We start from the raw sequence: 13,667 nt of genomic DNA, 5'->3' as shown, positions 1-13,667 counted from the left end.
GGAAGAGATAAAAAAAAATAGTTCTCTGGCATTTGAGAGAGATACAGCACGTGTGGAAGGAAAACAGTAACTCCTGGGCTTGCGGTGCTCTCACTGCTTGGCCTGCATTTCTTTGTGCATTGGAAATAAGTGTTTGATAGGCTTCTGTAAATGTGAGCAGTGAGTTTGCATAAGCCAGGTCTTCTGCGGGTGGTGAAGCTGCAAGACACTGAAAAAAATGCAATTTGTTTTTCCCTTGTCTAAATAAAATACATTTTTTCCCCAATGCTGCAGGGAGACAGTCTCACAAACGACTAATGTTAATCCCAGAGCAATAAAACTGCAGAAAGGTGTGCAGCCCCGCCACTGCAGAAGCATCTGGCTCGTGGTGCAACAGTCCTGAGAAAACAGTTCAATTCAATGCAACTGGAGAAAGTAAATTTTGCTGACAGGCGGGTGCTCAAAAATCTGTGGGACAGGTGTGGGGACGGATGGGGGTGCTGATCCCTTGGGGAAGGAGGCTGTCACCCAGCTGTAGCCACAGCTGCTTTCCACTGCTGTGCTGTGGGTCCGGCCCGCGGTGCTGCACAGTCTTGAAGAGTGTCAGGTTTGCAGCCTGCCTGGGTTTCCTCTTCCCGTGGCCACCTCCGTGGCTGCTGTTCACCACAGCCATTGCATTTCACCCAGCAACAATAATTCTACAAGATACTCTCCTTTGAGACAAGCAAGCCGTGGAATAAGAAAGGGGGAAAGGGAAATTTTTGTAGCAGCCTGGCTGAGCTGGTTGGAGGTGATTAAAGGAACATCACCTTCAGATCAGGTTGGAATAGGAGACCTTTTGCTGAGGGCTTCTCAGTAGTCCCATCCAGCCTCATACAGCAGATGCAGGCTTGTAGGGAGGGAAGGGTGTGTTGAAGTGCTTTCTGGCTCATGTCATCTCTCTTGCCACTCGCCAAAGGGGTGCAGGTCACTACCTACCAAAAGAGAGTGAATTCTACCTCTGTGGCACTTGGCATTGCCTGACTTCAGCCAGGCCCATGTAGTAGTGGGGATAGTGTCCCACCTTCCCACGTGGTCAGCACCTACTGAATCCATCCATCCATCCATCCATCCATCCATCCATCCATCCATCCATCCATCCATCAATCTGTCCCCCAGCATGGTGGCTTACCATTTCCAAGCAGGATTGTGCTGGCTGCTCAAGTTGCTTTGAGCCCACTTAAATCGCCAGTCCTGGTTTAATGAGGAAGAATAAAAATTGATGTTTTAACATCTCTTGACCTTAGCAGGAAGGGAGTGCTAAGAACGGATGCAGAGATGTGGAGAGATAAAATGCTAGTAAGCTTTGTGGGCATCAACCTGAGTCTTGGTTCTTCTCCCAGCTGTTGGTTTTTTTTTTTTGGGCTGTGTCACCCTGTGTGCCTTGGAACCTGCTACCACCCCAGCCAGGGCAAGCCTGGAGGATCCCACCAGATTTCTCCATCATTCTCCATCAGCAGAGCAACCCCTTGCTTTGGGCTTTTTCACCCAATTTTTGCTAAAAATGCAATTTGGTAAAAATGTATCTGCAGCTCCCTGGGGTGGGAGGGGGAAGTGCTGGGGCAGGGATGCCGGTGTCTTGGCTTGCAGGTCCTGGCTGGTCACTGGGGCTGGCCCAGAGCCAAAGCATGGGCCTGCCCCTTTCTCTTTTGGATCGAGTTGAATTGAATTGTCTTTTCTACCTCTCCTTTGGTGCTTGTTTGCTTCCTGCCCCTCCGGGATGGGGCCGGGTCATGAAGAGGAAGCAAGAGCAGTGGGGGATTTCCTCCACCTTCCTTCCGATCCTTTCTGTATTTACATCTTTTTTGTATTGTTTCTACCTTTAGGGGACTGGGGTTTTTTTGGTTGTTCTTTTTTTTACTTCTTTTGTTAAAATCCCTGTCAAACTTTTATAGCCCTATTTATTGGCTAGACCCATTTTTGTGGCTGCCTGATCTCTAGCTTGGTGCAACCATCACTGAGGATCCAAACCTCAGATACTACAGCTAAGGAGGTGGCTAGATGAAAACTCCCTCCCATCTTTTGCACCTGGGTTTCATGTGCTTTGTCCTGGTGCCTGTGTTTTGCTTCCTTACCTCTTCTCCTGAAGACAGTGGTTGGTCTTTAGGAAATATGACATCGCCAGGAATCCTCTTATCCTACAGATGTAGTGGAGAAGTTTTCTCACAAGTCCAGGGTTTCTTAAAATAACTCATGCTGCTCGTTTCAGTTAAACTCACATCTTAACAGTGTTTTCAGAAATGGCTGCTGGTGGGGAAACAGGAGTAGGAGCCATGTTTCAGGAAGGGGTCTGCACATCTCCTCTGCTGGCTCTGTATTTCCCCTGAAGTGCTCAGGCAGTCGCACTAGATGACCATCGTAGGTCCCTTCCAACTAAAAATATTCGAATCTATTTTCTATTCTACTCTCATCTGCTGTACTCCTTCTCTTTGACCTTCCACTAGTAGTAGACCTTCCACTAGACCAGGTTGCTCCCAGTCCCGTCCAGCCTGGCCTTGAGCACTGGAGGGATGGGGCACCCACAGCTTCTCGGGGCAACCTGCGCCAGTGTCTCACCACCCTCAATGGTTTGACTAAGCAAGAGTGCCTATTTTCTGATGTTTTTCTAGTAATGATCTGAGTTTGAGAAGGAAAAAAAACCCTACGTTGAAACTTGAGCAAATAAAGGAGCAAAACTTGTACCTGCAAAAAGAATATAACTTTCAGAATGGTCAGAAGTGTCACCTTATTTATCTGAGGCTCCTTGCCACTTCAGGGCTGTGAGGGACCCTCATAATGGGGTTGGACGAACAGCACTTGGCACGTCCCTTGACTGCCCCCTCACCAGGGCTGGATCTACTTTATCTTGGGAATGATATGCAGCAAATTGCATGGGAGCTGGTGCACCTCCCATCTGAGGGAGATCTGCCTTCTGGGAACCAGCAAGTCTTGCCCTTCTGCTCACCCTCCAGTCCCTTTGAAATCCTGCCAGTATGACTATGTTTGTTGTGGAGGTTGCTCAGGCTTCCTCCTCCTTCTCCTCCTCCTCCTCCACTTCTCTGCTTTCTGCTGGATGCGGTGAAACCAGAATGTGGTATTGGGTATGAGTTTAGAGAGTATGAGACAAGCCCTGAGCAAATGACTCATGGTTTCTGGTCAGTATTTATCTCTACAAATACCTGTTCTGGGTGGAAACCAACGGTGGTTTCCTTAGTTCAGAGTTTATCTTGGCGTTTTTATTTTTTGCTAGGTGTCAGCTCTGAGAATGTTACAACATCTGCAAACCCAGGACAACATGGGCAGATCATCACAGCTACCAGCAAGACGCAAGGGACCACCCCTACAAGCAATTCAGGAAACTCACCATCCCACTCTACGATGTCACCTGCCACAGCTCAAGGGACCACCTCTGCAAGCAAGCCGGGAAACCCACCAACTTCTTCTGTGATACCACTCATCACTGTTCAAGGGGCCACCCCTACAAGCAACCCGGGACACCAACCATCCACCCCTACGACATCACCTGCCGCAGTTCAAGGAACCACCACCACAAACAACCTGGGAAACCCACTACCCACCCATGTGATGTCATCCCACCCATCTCAGCAGGTCAGCTCTTCAGCCAGATCTGGAGCCTTAACAACCACCCTTGCTGTTCTTCAGGGATCCTCCAGCACCGCCCAGCAGAAGGCTACCCCTCCAGCCAGCTTGGGAAGCTCAGCAGCTACCACCAGTGCAAGTCCCATCCTCCCTCATATGAGCGGCCTTCCAGCCACCTCAGGAGGTTTAGGGACTGCTGTCGCATCCTCTCCTGGCGTGGAAGCTCAGGGAAAACAGCCTTCAGATCAGTTGACCAGCACCACTGCGAGCACCAGAGTCCCAGGGAGCAACCTTTCCCCTGGGGTCAAGGACCATGGTGTCTCTTCTACAACTGTCGCTAAGCAGCCTCACTCTTCTTCCAGTTCTCCAGCCCAGGGACTGCCCTTTTCCACCAGACCTGGAAGCATCAACACTTCTACCCATTTTAGTGGATACATGTCCCCCACCACTAGTAAAGCATCTCTGTCCTTATCACCTAGCAGCATGAATGCCTCAGAGGCAGCCACCACGCCAACTCCTGGAGCAGGTACCAGAACACTAGAACATTGATTTCTCATGCTGGGAGGCCCTTTTCTGGTCTTTTCCTTTGGCTACCCTAAACACCTCTTGTCATTACGGGGTGTCATCACCTTGTCTCATTTTAGGACTTTCCAGCACAGTTGTCTCCATGCCAACTGAGCGTTTAGGTCTCTATTGTCATCGATGGAGATTGAGTCAATGCAGTTAGTGACATTCAAGGCATGAATCAATCAGCAAAGTGTAGACATTGGCATTTGGATGGACCAAACTGTGCCTGAAGCACCTCTGACTGCAATGACTCGATCTTCAGCGACCACAAAAAGGAGCCAGCAGCAATGAATTTGGAGGTGGAGACTGACATTGTAGGGTGGTGACACAGACTGGCAGCACCCCGAATGCTGACTGTAGAAGATCCCTCGTATGGCTGACAGCTTAGTGAAGTCTGTCTGGGCACGCACAGAAAATAGGCTTTAGATGACTAAGGAGATTTTGTGGCTAAACCCTGAGACTACAAACCTCTAAAGAGTCTAAGCAGTTAGGTAGGCTGTTCATCATTGCTGGAGGGGGGGGCGGTGATGACTGCTGACTTCAGTCTAAGAGCACTAGGAGTGTCCATGTGGTGTTTAGGGTCTTGCTGAACACCATCAATATGTTTTCTCTAGACCTCTGGAGTTTTACAGAGTTGTGTTAATTCCTAAGTGTCCTGGTGAGGTACAGTTTAGGATCCCTGCTGGCATTTTGTCTGCTAGCGTTGACAGGGAGGTAATCACACTGTGGGACTGTGAGGGCTCCATGGAGCCTTCCAGACTTGGGTGGGATTGTAGGTTCAGCTCACATCTGGCTCTAAAGCTGTGATGACATTGAAGCCTTTCATTATCTTCCTCTGGAGAACGTTGCTCTTGACCTGATTTCCAGTTACCTGCAATACAGAAGCCACTCAAAAAAACATCTCCACCCCCCCTCAGCCTTCCAGCTGTCAGCATCACTAAATGGGCCAAGGTCTTTATGCAAGACCATCTGTACTGGCTTCACCCATGTTTTGAGCATGTTAGCAGGTATGAGGTGGTGAAATAGGTATCTTCATGAAGGATGTTTCTTTCCCTCCTGCTCTACAGAACTGTTCTCCACTGAAGGATGATATATGAAATTATGTTAATTCAAATTTGACCTCAAGTGCTGAGCATGAAGTAATCTAAAAAAACTTTACATTTAATAAATAGGTGAGAAAATGCAAGAGAAACAGATGGCTTTGAAATTAATTCTCTCCTGGAGCCTTCAGAATGTGTCTGGAAGAGAAATATCCCTCATCTTTTCTGTGGAAGAGGCAGGAGTCCCAAAAGCAAACAGGCTGTGAACAGGATTTGGCATTTTAATTCTCTTTGTCACCATTTAAGTATCAATTAGGTACCCAGGGATGGAAATCCATTTCTTCAAAAGGACTTGGGGAGGCAGGAGGCTGCTGTGCCCCTTGCACTACTGCCATTGCACAAGAAACCGTAAGATGCTACAGACCGTAAACAAAGGCATCTGAGGTGATCTCGGGTATCTGAGGCACCTGCATGGGGCTGGTAGACTTGGGGCATGTGCCCTTCTGGAGTAGCAGGCAGGCAGGACACCCCCAAGGCTGTCTGCAATAGTACCAGGCACTACTTCTAAGCATGTCACCCTGGACTGCTTCCGTAGCTGGTGGAGATGCAGTCAGCCGAGGTTATGGCATTTCTTCCCCTCCTAACAGAGGCAGCTGCAGCTGTCAGTAGGATTGTGCAGTGACCACCATTCACTGAGAGATCCTGCATAGCCACCCCAGATAGTCTAGCTCTGTCATAAAAAAAGTCCATGGAAGACACCCCAGATAAAGTGAAATCAGGGCCATCCCATTTATACCCAGGAACACTCCTTTTTTAAGTGATTACCCGTCTACCTAACGCACAGCCATCACAGCCTCTGGGTTCATCTCTCCAGAACAGTCTGATGGGTTTCAGCAGCAGAAAGTAAAATCTGCAGTAATATTTTTTTTCCATATCAAAGTTAATTTAAAAGAAAGAAAAAAATAATATAAAAAGGCAAAAAAACCCAAAACAACCCAACCAACCCAAAGCCTCTCCAAGCTTTGACACCATCAGTTTCAAGGAAGGGCTGGAGCTGAAAACTTTTTTTCATCTGCTCATGAATAAGGCTGTCAGCTGTATCCTCAATACTGTATCAGTGTTTGTCTGCTTGTTTTTTGGTGTATACTGGGGACCCAGACCAGAGAAGCCATGACACAGGATCTGCATCAACCAAACCTGCAAGTACTGACCGGAGCCTGGCCAGCGCACATCCCTCGGCCCCAGCTCCAGGGGACCAGACCACGAGCAGCAGTCCTGGCCACCAGCACCCTAACACCTCCTTCCAGAATGAGGTAACGACACCTGCAGGAAGGTGGGCACCTCATAGAGGTGTCTATTTGCTGTAGCTGGAGTCCAACTCGGTCAGCCTCACACGGGGCACCAATTGTAGCAGCACAAACAAACCAGCAGGCTGCAACAAGGCTGTACCATTGGTCAGATTCTACTGTCTGTGCTGTATCTCCTGCCTCCAGAGGTCAGACCACACTGCTCCTCCTCCATCCCACCCTCTCTCCACAATCATCAGGGCTATTTAACCACTTAGCAGGAACGAGCTACAGCTGCACATCATGCATGTCAATCAACCCGCTGAGGCAAGGCCACAGCTGCGTGTTATCAGTGCTGATCAACCCACTGCCTTCATTCCTCTACATCTATTAATATTTAGGTGCCATCCCATGTGTGTGTAAAGTCTGCAGCCCTTCTTGCTATGCATGTTTTTGTCAGATCTGCCTTAGGAGAACACAAGGCAGCAAAATAATTCTAGACCATAGAATCATAGAACGGTTTGGGTTAGAAGGGACCTTTAAAGGTCATCTAGTCCAGCCCCTTTCTCCTGTAGCTTTCCAATGAAGAGACACAGAGGATGGAGGTGAAGGGGAAGGTCTGGATGCCCAAAGGGAAGAAGTGAAATTTGGGAGAAGGGAGGGAAGCATTACAGAGAGCAGAAGCTGCCTTGGAGTGGACCTGGAGTTGACAAGAGGGCAAAGACCACAATTCAGTGTAAACCGTGCACAGATGATATTAGCAGAAAATGGTTTGGGAGTGTAGGAGGGTCTCAAAACCAAGCCAGGATAACTAAAGCGCTGGGAAGGAGGGAGAGAGATCCTGGTTTTAGGTGCTCATCTTTTGTAGGGCAGGGTTGCATCATGGCCCACTGGCGTGGATCTTCCTACTGCCTGAGCCAATTCCTGCTTTACCCTGTACTGCAAATCCTAAGCCTGGTTTGGGAAGCACATCAGCAAACATTCCACAGGCAGCCGTGTCGCTGATCTCTGTAAACCCTTTCCACATATAAAGGGTTGAGTGAAGGGCTTCCAGGCCTGTCTTGTTTCCTTAAAATAGATCAGAGCTTTGGTTGGGATGACTCCTGGCTTGGGGCAGTCTGTTGTATGGGTGACCAACTGCCCTTCCAACCAGTGTGAATGATTTGAGAGTTCCTTTTCTTCTGTCTTTCCAGGTCATCTGTAAGGACCAGGTGCAAAATAATTGGCCCACCATCCACCTGAGAGAAGCTAAAACCTGTGTAAGTACCACCCTTTTGGACTTCCGTGTTGGCTCAGCAGCTGTGTTGCTGCCGGAGATCAGCCTTTAACCCGCGGTACCCGCAGCAGGCGAGCCTACAGGGATGAGAGCAATTTCATCAAAATAAGATGCAACCACTTTTGGGGTGTACAGTGGTAAATGCAAAGCCACACTCAGCAGTATAACGCGGTGGGGGATATAGCAGGAGGAGAAGAGGCCTCTGCACTCTTCTTCAAGTAGAAGGACCAGCTGAGTCCTCCTAGGTCTCAGAAAAAGAGCAATGGGAAATGTTAGAGCGTGAAACTTTTCCCAGTGCAAAGGGTAACGGGAAAGCTTTTAGCCTTTGCAGAGGGGATAGAAGTTCATCTCAAAACCTAAGCAAAAAGTGTGGAATTCCTCCACAGTTGCTGTGTACTTGGTGAGATCTTGCACCCTCACAGCTGGGGGAGGGTGGCATACGACTGCAGAGCAACTGGGAAGCACAGCAGCCTGGAGTTTAGGACTCACTGTGCTCCTCAATGCTATATCAGCTCTCACAGAACCCTAAAGTGAGAGCAAAAAACTCCATTTCGTTTGTTCCAGACCCTCTGCAAGACCAGGGAGTAGTAAAATATAGTGCCAAGGTTGGGAAAAGGTAAGCCCAACCCAAGGCTATACACCAAGACCCCTTCTTCTGGGGGGTGGGTACTGTCTGCTGGCTCTTCTGAAGGACACCCACCTTCAAAATGATTCTTGTGGAAACTATGATCCTGTAACAGAGAAGCTGCAATACATCAATAACTTTTAAATAGGCTGAAGTTTTTAAGTTTATGACAAAGAGGAAGAGACACCACCACATGGCTGGTGGTGAGATCTTGAGATCTTGATAGAGTGACCGTATCTAGCTGGGCTGTGGGCAGGGCTCAGGGGTGGGTTTTGGCATTGGAATGCTCTGCACATCTCAGCACTGCTGAGGCAGCGTAAGCATTGGCAAATTGGCACTTCAGGAACCTTCTTATAGCTCATGCTGCACCGCATCAGAAATAGCTGTTCAGGTTCATGAACCTCTGCTGTCCCATTTGTAAAACGGACTGACTTGACTTCACTGTAAGGTGGTGAGGTGCAAAGTGAAGCCACACTGTGTTCATAAACCACCTTGAGATACATGGTGAGATGAGCGCAGTCGTTCCTACTGACCATGGCAGCTCTTGAAATTCCCTGTGGCTTGGTGGTGGCCCTGCCAGGCAGCCCTGGAGAGAGCTTGGACCTCCCAGTAGCACCCACCTGGAGGAAGTGAAGCACCTGTCTGCTGCCATCTCATGACCATCACCTTCCTACTCTGGCTGCTGCCCGGTGTAAATGCTCCTTGCCCACACACCTGCAGAAATGATGTTCTTAGCTGAGCTGCCCTTAATGTTGGGGATGACTCCAAGGAGGGACCTTATTACCATGGTGGCCCAGACACCACAGCAGGACAGCCTCTCCTGAGACCATCCCCTGCCCTGCTTTGTGCAACATCTGAACCTGCAGCCATGCCCATGCTGGGAAAACTTCTCATCAAATTTTATATTGAATATCTAAAAATATTTCATCAGATTGACAAAATCTGATTTTAGAGCCTAAAGCACCTGGGTGACTTATGATTGTGCTGGTGTTTAATGCCTCCCCTCTCTTTCTGGGTGCAGTTATGCTCTGCACAGAGCCTCTGTCCTCCCTGTGGCTTCGCTGGAGCTGAGCCAGGAAGCTTTTTGTAAATGAGGATGGTGAGGCTGGGAAGCGCCGGTGCACAGTGATGCACTGGGAGGCTGAGGGGTGGGCAGACATCGCAGCTTGGCATCATCCGTCACTCCTCTCTGCCCGCTCTGCTGGGCGACGGCACGCTGCAGCTGGCGAGCCAGCGAGTCTGCCACCCTGTTTCCCTTGGATTCCTCTGGGCATAATAACGAGCCGAAGCATTGTTAGTACAAAATACCAATTATGCCTCAAAACAGCTGCAGAAACACTGCAAGGGTGCATCCTCCCATAGCATCACTCTCCTCAGCTGCCAAAACACCTCCCACCTGCTTGCCGTTAACTTTCCACCCAGTGTATTCCTGAAAATTGCAACAAATTTTGTGCCTCCCAAGCCAAGCAGATAACAGAGAAATGGCATTATCTGGTTTCCCTGTTTTGTAGGCCCCATAAACAAGTCTCTAGCCAAATCTTGACAGCAAAGTGAAAAAATCTTTTGCATTTCGCCACCCGTGGGAAAACAGGAAAGTGCGCGCTATAAGGAGAAGCATTCCAGAAACGGCTCCAATCCTGGTCCACAAGAACGAGCTAGAGTCGGGGCAGCATTGTACTAAAGCTCAGCTCCAGAGAGAAGCCAGGGAAGCATCGAGGGTAATGCAGGTGGTGTGGGACGTCCAGATTACGCATGGCAGGAGAGAGGGCAACACCTCATGCACAGCTGGGCCCGTGGGGCATCGCTGGCGCTGCAGGGACCTCAGAAAAATGGTTGGGACTGAACCTAGGAATCGTGGACATTTCCCAAGGTCTGGCTAGCAAGTGTATCTTCAGTTGGGTTTTCGTTGGCTGCTTGGGGTTCTCCAGCCTTGGGATAGATGGGTGGCTGGCTGCTCTGTTCCTCATCCCAACCCCAAAATGCTTTCGGTGAAGTGAGAGGTGACAATGTCAGAGGTGACTGATGTCCCCCAAGGTGTGCTTGAGCCACACAACCCTGTGGCCACCTCCTAGGGGCCCAGTGTTCCTCCTCCATCGTGTCCCCAGCTGGGCCATGGATGTGCCCAGAGAGATAAGTTGGAGGATGCTGGGGAGCACCGGAGCTTGCTCCAGCCAGGGGATGCAAAAGCAACAGCAGTACCACCCAAACCCGCGCCCAGGTGCCCGAGGGAGTTTGCTGTGTGACACCCACTGGTCTGGGGACAGCAGGACTCTCCCTGGAGCAGGCAGAGGGACACCCTCACCGAGCAGGGCCGTGGTCCCCCATGCCCCATCCAGCTGGCGGGGGTGGTTTGTTGACTCAAGTGCTGTTACCTCATTCAGGGATGTTAGTTTTAGGTCCCTGCCAGTGTGGGAACCGGATTTGAGCTCTCGGCAGCGCCTGTCAACTCCGGCCAAGGAATGCGAGTGGCTGCGGCAGCGGGAGGAGAACGCTGCCAGGGCCAGGGCACCGCCGCCGGGGCATCCCCACCGGCTGCAGCCGACCGTGGTGTGCCCCTCGCCAACCCTGGGAGGGGCATATCCCCCCCGTTCTGCCTCCAAAGGGGGTTTAGGCACTGCTCACCATCTGGCAGCAAAGAGGTTCGGTGCTCAGGCTGGGTTTTAGCCTCACCTCTGATTTCCCTTCCTGTAGAGGAATTGTAGAGGACTGTATGAAAAATTTATTGGTAAAAAGGTTTTAATGATTGTTAAAAACATAAGGTATGACATGTTAAGAAAAAAAAAAAGAAGGGGGAATTGTAGAGGAATTAAGCTGGGTTAATTAGCATTGATAATATTCAGCTGTGGGTTGGGGGCAGCTGTGGCTGGTTCTGTTAAGTGGTTGGGCAGCCAGTGAAGAGAAAGCAGTCAAGGAAGAGAGGAGGAAGAAGCAGAGAGAGAGCGAGCACATGCCCTGGATAAGGAGAGACTAGGAGAAGGCAGCAGAGGGACTGGCACGAAAAGTATGTTGGTGTGTGATGGTAAAGGACCTTGTTGCAGCCGGCTAGTTTGGAGAGTGCTGTGATGCAGTGAGACCATTACCTAAGTCCTCTAGGTTTCTTCAATCATAGCCTAAAAATCTGATGCAGAGTCCCTTGAAACCAGTAGAAAAGAAGGCAGCAGAGGGACTGGCATGAAGAGTGTAATGATATGAGATGGTTTCCCCCCACCCCCCCCAGCCACGGGGTGGTAGGAGGAGAGGTGTGTTATTAAGGGTTGGGGGAAGGCAGAGCTGAGCTGCTGCAAAACCTGGGGAGGGAGGATGCAAGGAGGCAGCAGAGAGGCTTCTCATGCCTCTGCTGAGCAGAAAATGCTGCACAGTCAGGGACTGATGAATTGCAAGATGTAAAAGCATAGGAGCACAACCCAAAGATGATAAAAACGCTGCCCTGACCAAACCGTAGTCCTCTCCCCCCTGTTCCACTGGGGATGAGCTTTCTGGGGGATGCTGCCTTGCCAGGGTCTTGCCTTGCTGCCCATGGGCTGCCCTGGCAGAGGGCTGGGGGCAGGTTTCCCATCGAGCTCTTTTCCCAGGGATGCAGCGGGATGGTGCGGGCCCAGCAGAGGGGCCTGGGAGGGGAAGTTTCTCCCCATGCAAAGTGAAAGGACAGGCAAGGGCCAGCGGCCGTTCCCAGGGACAGCCAGGGCCTCACAATGCTGAGCTCACCCTCGCACTCTGCCCAGGACCGCTCTTCCGCCCCGGCAAGTGCATCCTGTCTCCACTGCTGCTTCCCAAATATTTAGATAAGATGGGGTGAGATTAGGTGCCTTCCTCAGCTGGGTGGCTCCTGTCCTTGCGGTGGAGCAAGCGGGATGCTGCCGGCCATCGGTGGAGCGGGACCCAGTGCAGATGGTGTTGCAGAAGGAGAGGAGGAGAGGAAGGTTTGGGGTGTTGGAGCAGACAGTAGAGCCTTTCCCAGCCAGGGCACGTGCTGCCTGGTGCCTCGTTACAGTGCACACAGAGGACTTCTGCACATAGGTGCACGAAGGACTTGTCCATGCAGTGCTTGTGCACACGCCACCTGTGCACATAGGAGCTGTATATGCAGCACCTTTGCATATAGGACCTGTGCACAGTGATCATCTCTACTTTAGTGAAGCGTTGAGCAGATGAAAAGCCTCGGGAAGCATCTTGGAGATGATGTAAGCTCCATCCAGCGCTCTACCACCCTGCCAGCACCATCCTGGCTAACCTCTCCAGGGATGCTCCAGGTTATCCAAAAGCAAAAGATTCTCTTGCCTCTGCAGAGCCACAGAGCCGTGGGGAAGCTCTAGGAAGGAAAGGGACCTGTGTTGGTGGGGACAGAGGGTAGGAGTGCGGGTGGGTGGGTGGGTGGGTGTGGGGGTGTGTGTGTGTCTATGTGTGTGTGTGTCTGTGTGTGTGCTGCAGATGCCTGTGGGGACACAGGGGGGCTGCACAGCCCTGTCCTGCTCCAGCCAGGGCCCCTCAACCTCCCTGCCCCCCCGCCCTGCTTCCCTCGGGGACCTGCTGTTCCTGTAACGCCAAAAGCTGCGGCGCTCAGATAAGGCCGGTGCAGGGCCCAGTGGGGAATGGCAGCCAAGAGCTCAGCTTCTTATAAAGAAACTACTTTTAAACTTTTCCTGTTCTCTGGGAGTGCCAGCGGCAGCCGGGTGGTGCAAAGGGATGGGGATGGCCACAGCATCCCTTGCAATGGGGGGGGATGCTCCTCGGCTGTGCCCAGGTTGGGGGACGGTGCTGAGCCCTCGCTGTCACTGCAGGCGGAGTGGAGGACTGCCAGCATCAACATCTCCTTCTTCGAGAGCTTCTGCTCGACAGGCCAGCACGTGTTCAACGCCAGCAGGGAAACGTGCACGGTGATGCTGACCTCCCATAAGCCCCACTCCCAGCACTGGGCTGTGCAGGCGGTCGTGCACCGTGAGTATGATCCCATCATCCTGCCCAGAGTGGGACAGGGTGGGACTGGCAGCGGGGACCTGGGCACAGGGATGCAGCCTGAGGCTTAGCAGAACCTTCATGTCTGCTAGAGCTTGGCCCAGGGGCTGCCCCATCTCAATGACTCAAGAGAGGCAAGAGGCCAGAAATGAGCTTTGCTCCCCAATGAATGCACCAGAGCCCCCTCCCATCTATGATGAGTCAAGGCAGGGACCGATGTCCAGAAGGAAAAATTCCTCCCCAGTGGTTAAAATCCAGTGCCCTGTTCAAATCCTTCCCCAAGGGACCACAAAGAGGAGTACCTTGCCCACATCGGAGCCCTT

General features: G+C 51.1%; 1 protein-coding gene across 4 annotated transcripts in view; it reads left to right on the top strand.

The window, feature by feature from the left end:
* Positions 1–13,667, top strand: part of PODXL (podocalyxin like) — a 47,170-nt gene that overhangs the window by 26,000 nt on the left and 7,503 nt on the right. For all 4 annotated transcript variants that reach the window (XM_055808988.1, XM_055808986.1, XM_055808985.1 and 1 more), the window contains exons 2-5: positions 3,248–4,123; positions 6,363–6,517; positions 7,684–7,749; positions 13,170–13,326. In XM_055808988.1, coding sequence (XP_055664963.1) covers positions 3,248–4,123; positions 6,363–6,517; positions 7,684–7,749; positions 13,170–13,326 — 1,254 coding nt within the window. The remainder of the gene's footprint in view (positions 1–3,247; positions 4,124–6,362; positions 6,518–7,683; positions 7,750–13,169; positions 13,327–13,667) is intronic.

Source organism: Falco peregrinus, chromosome 6 (assembly GCF_023634155.1).
Source record: "Falco peregrinus isolate bFalPer1 chromosome 6, bFalPer1.pri, whole genome shotgun sequence".
Classification (NCBI taxonomy): domain Eukaryota; kingdom Metazoa; phylum Chordata; class Aves; order Falconiformes; family Falconidae; genus Falco; species Falco peregrinus.
Note: the sequence above shows the minus strand (reverse complement) of the source record. Positions and strands in the feature narration are given on the sequence as shown.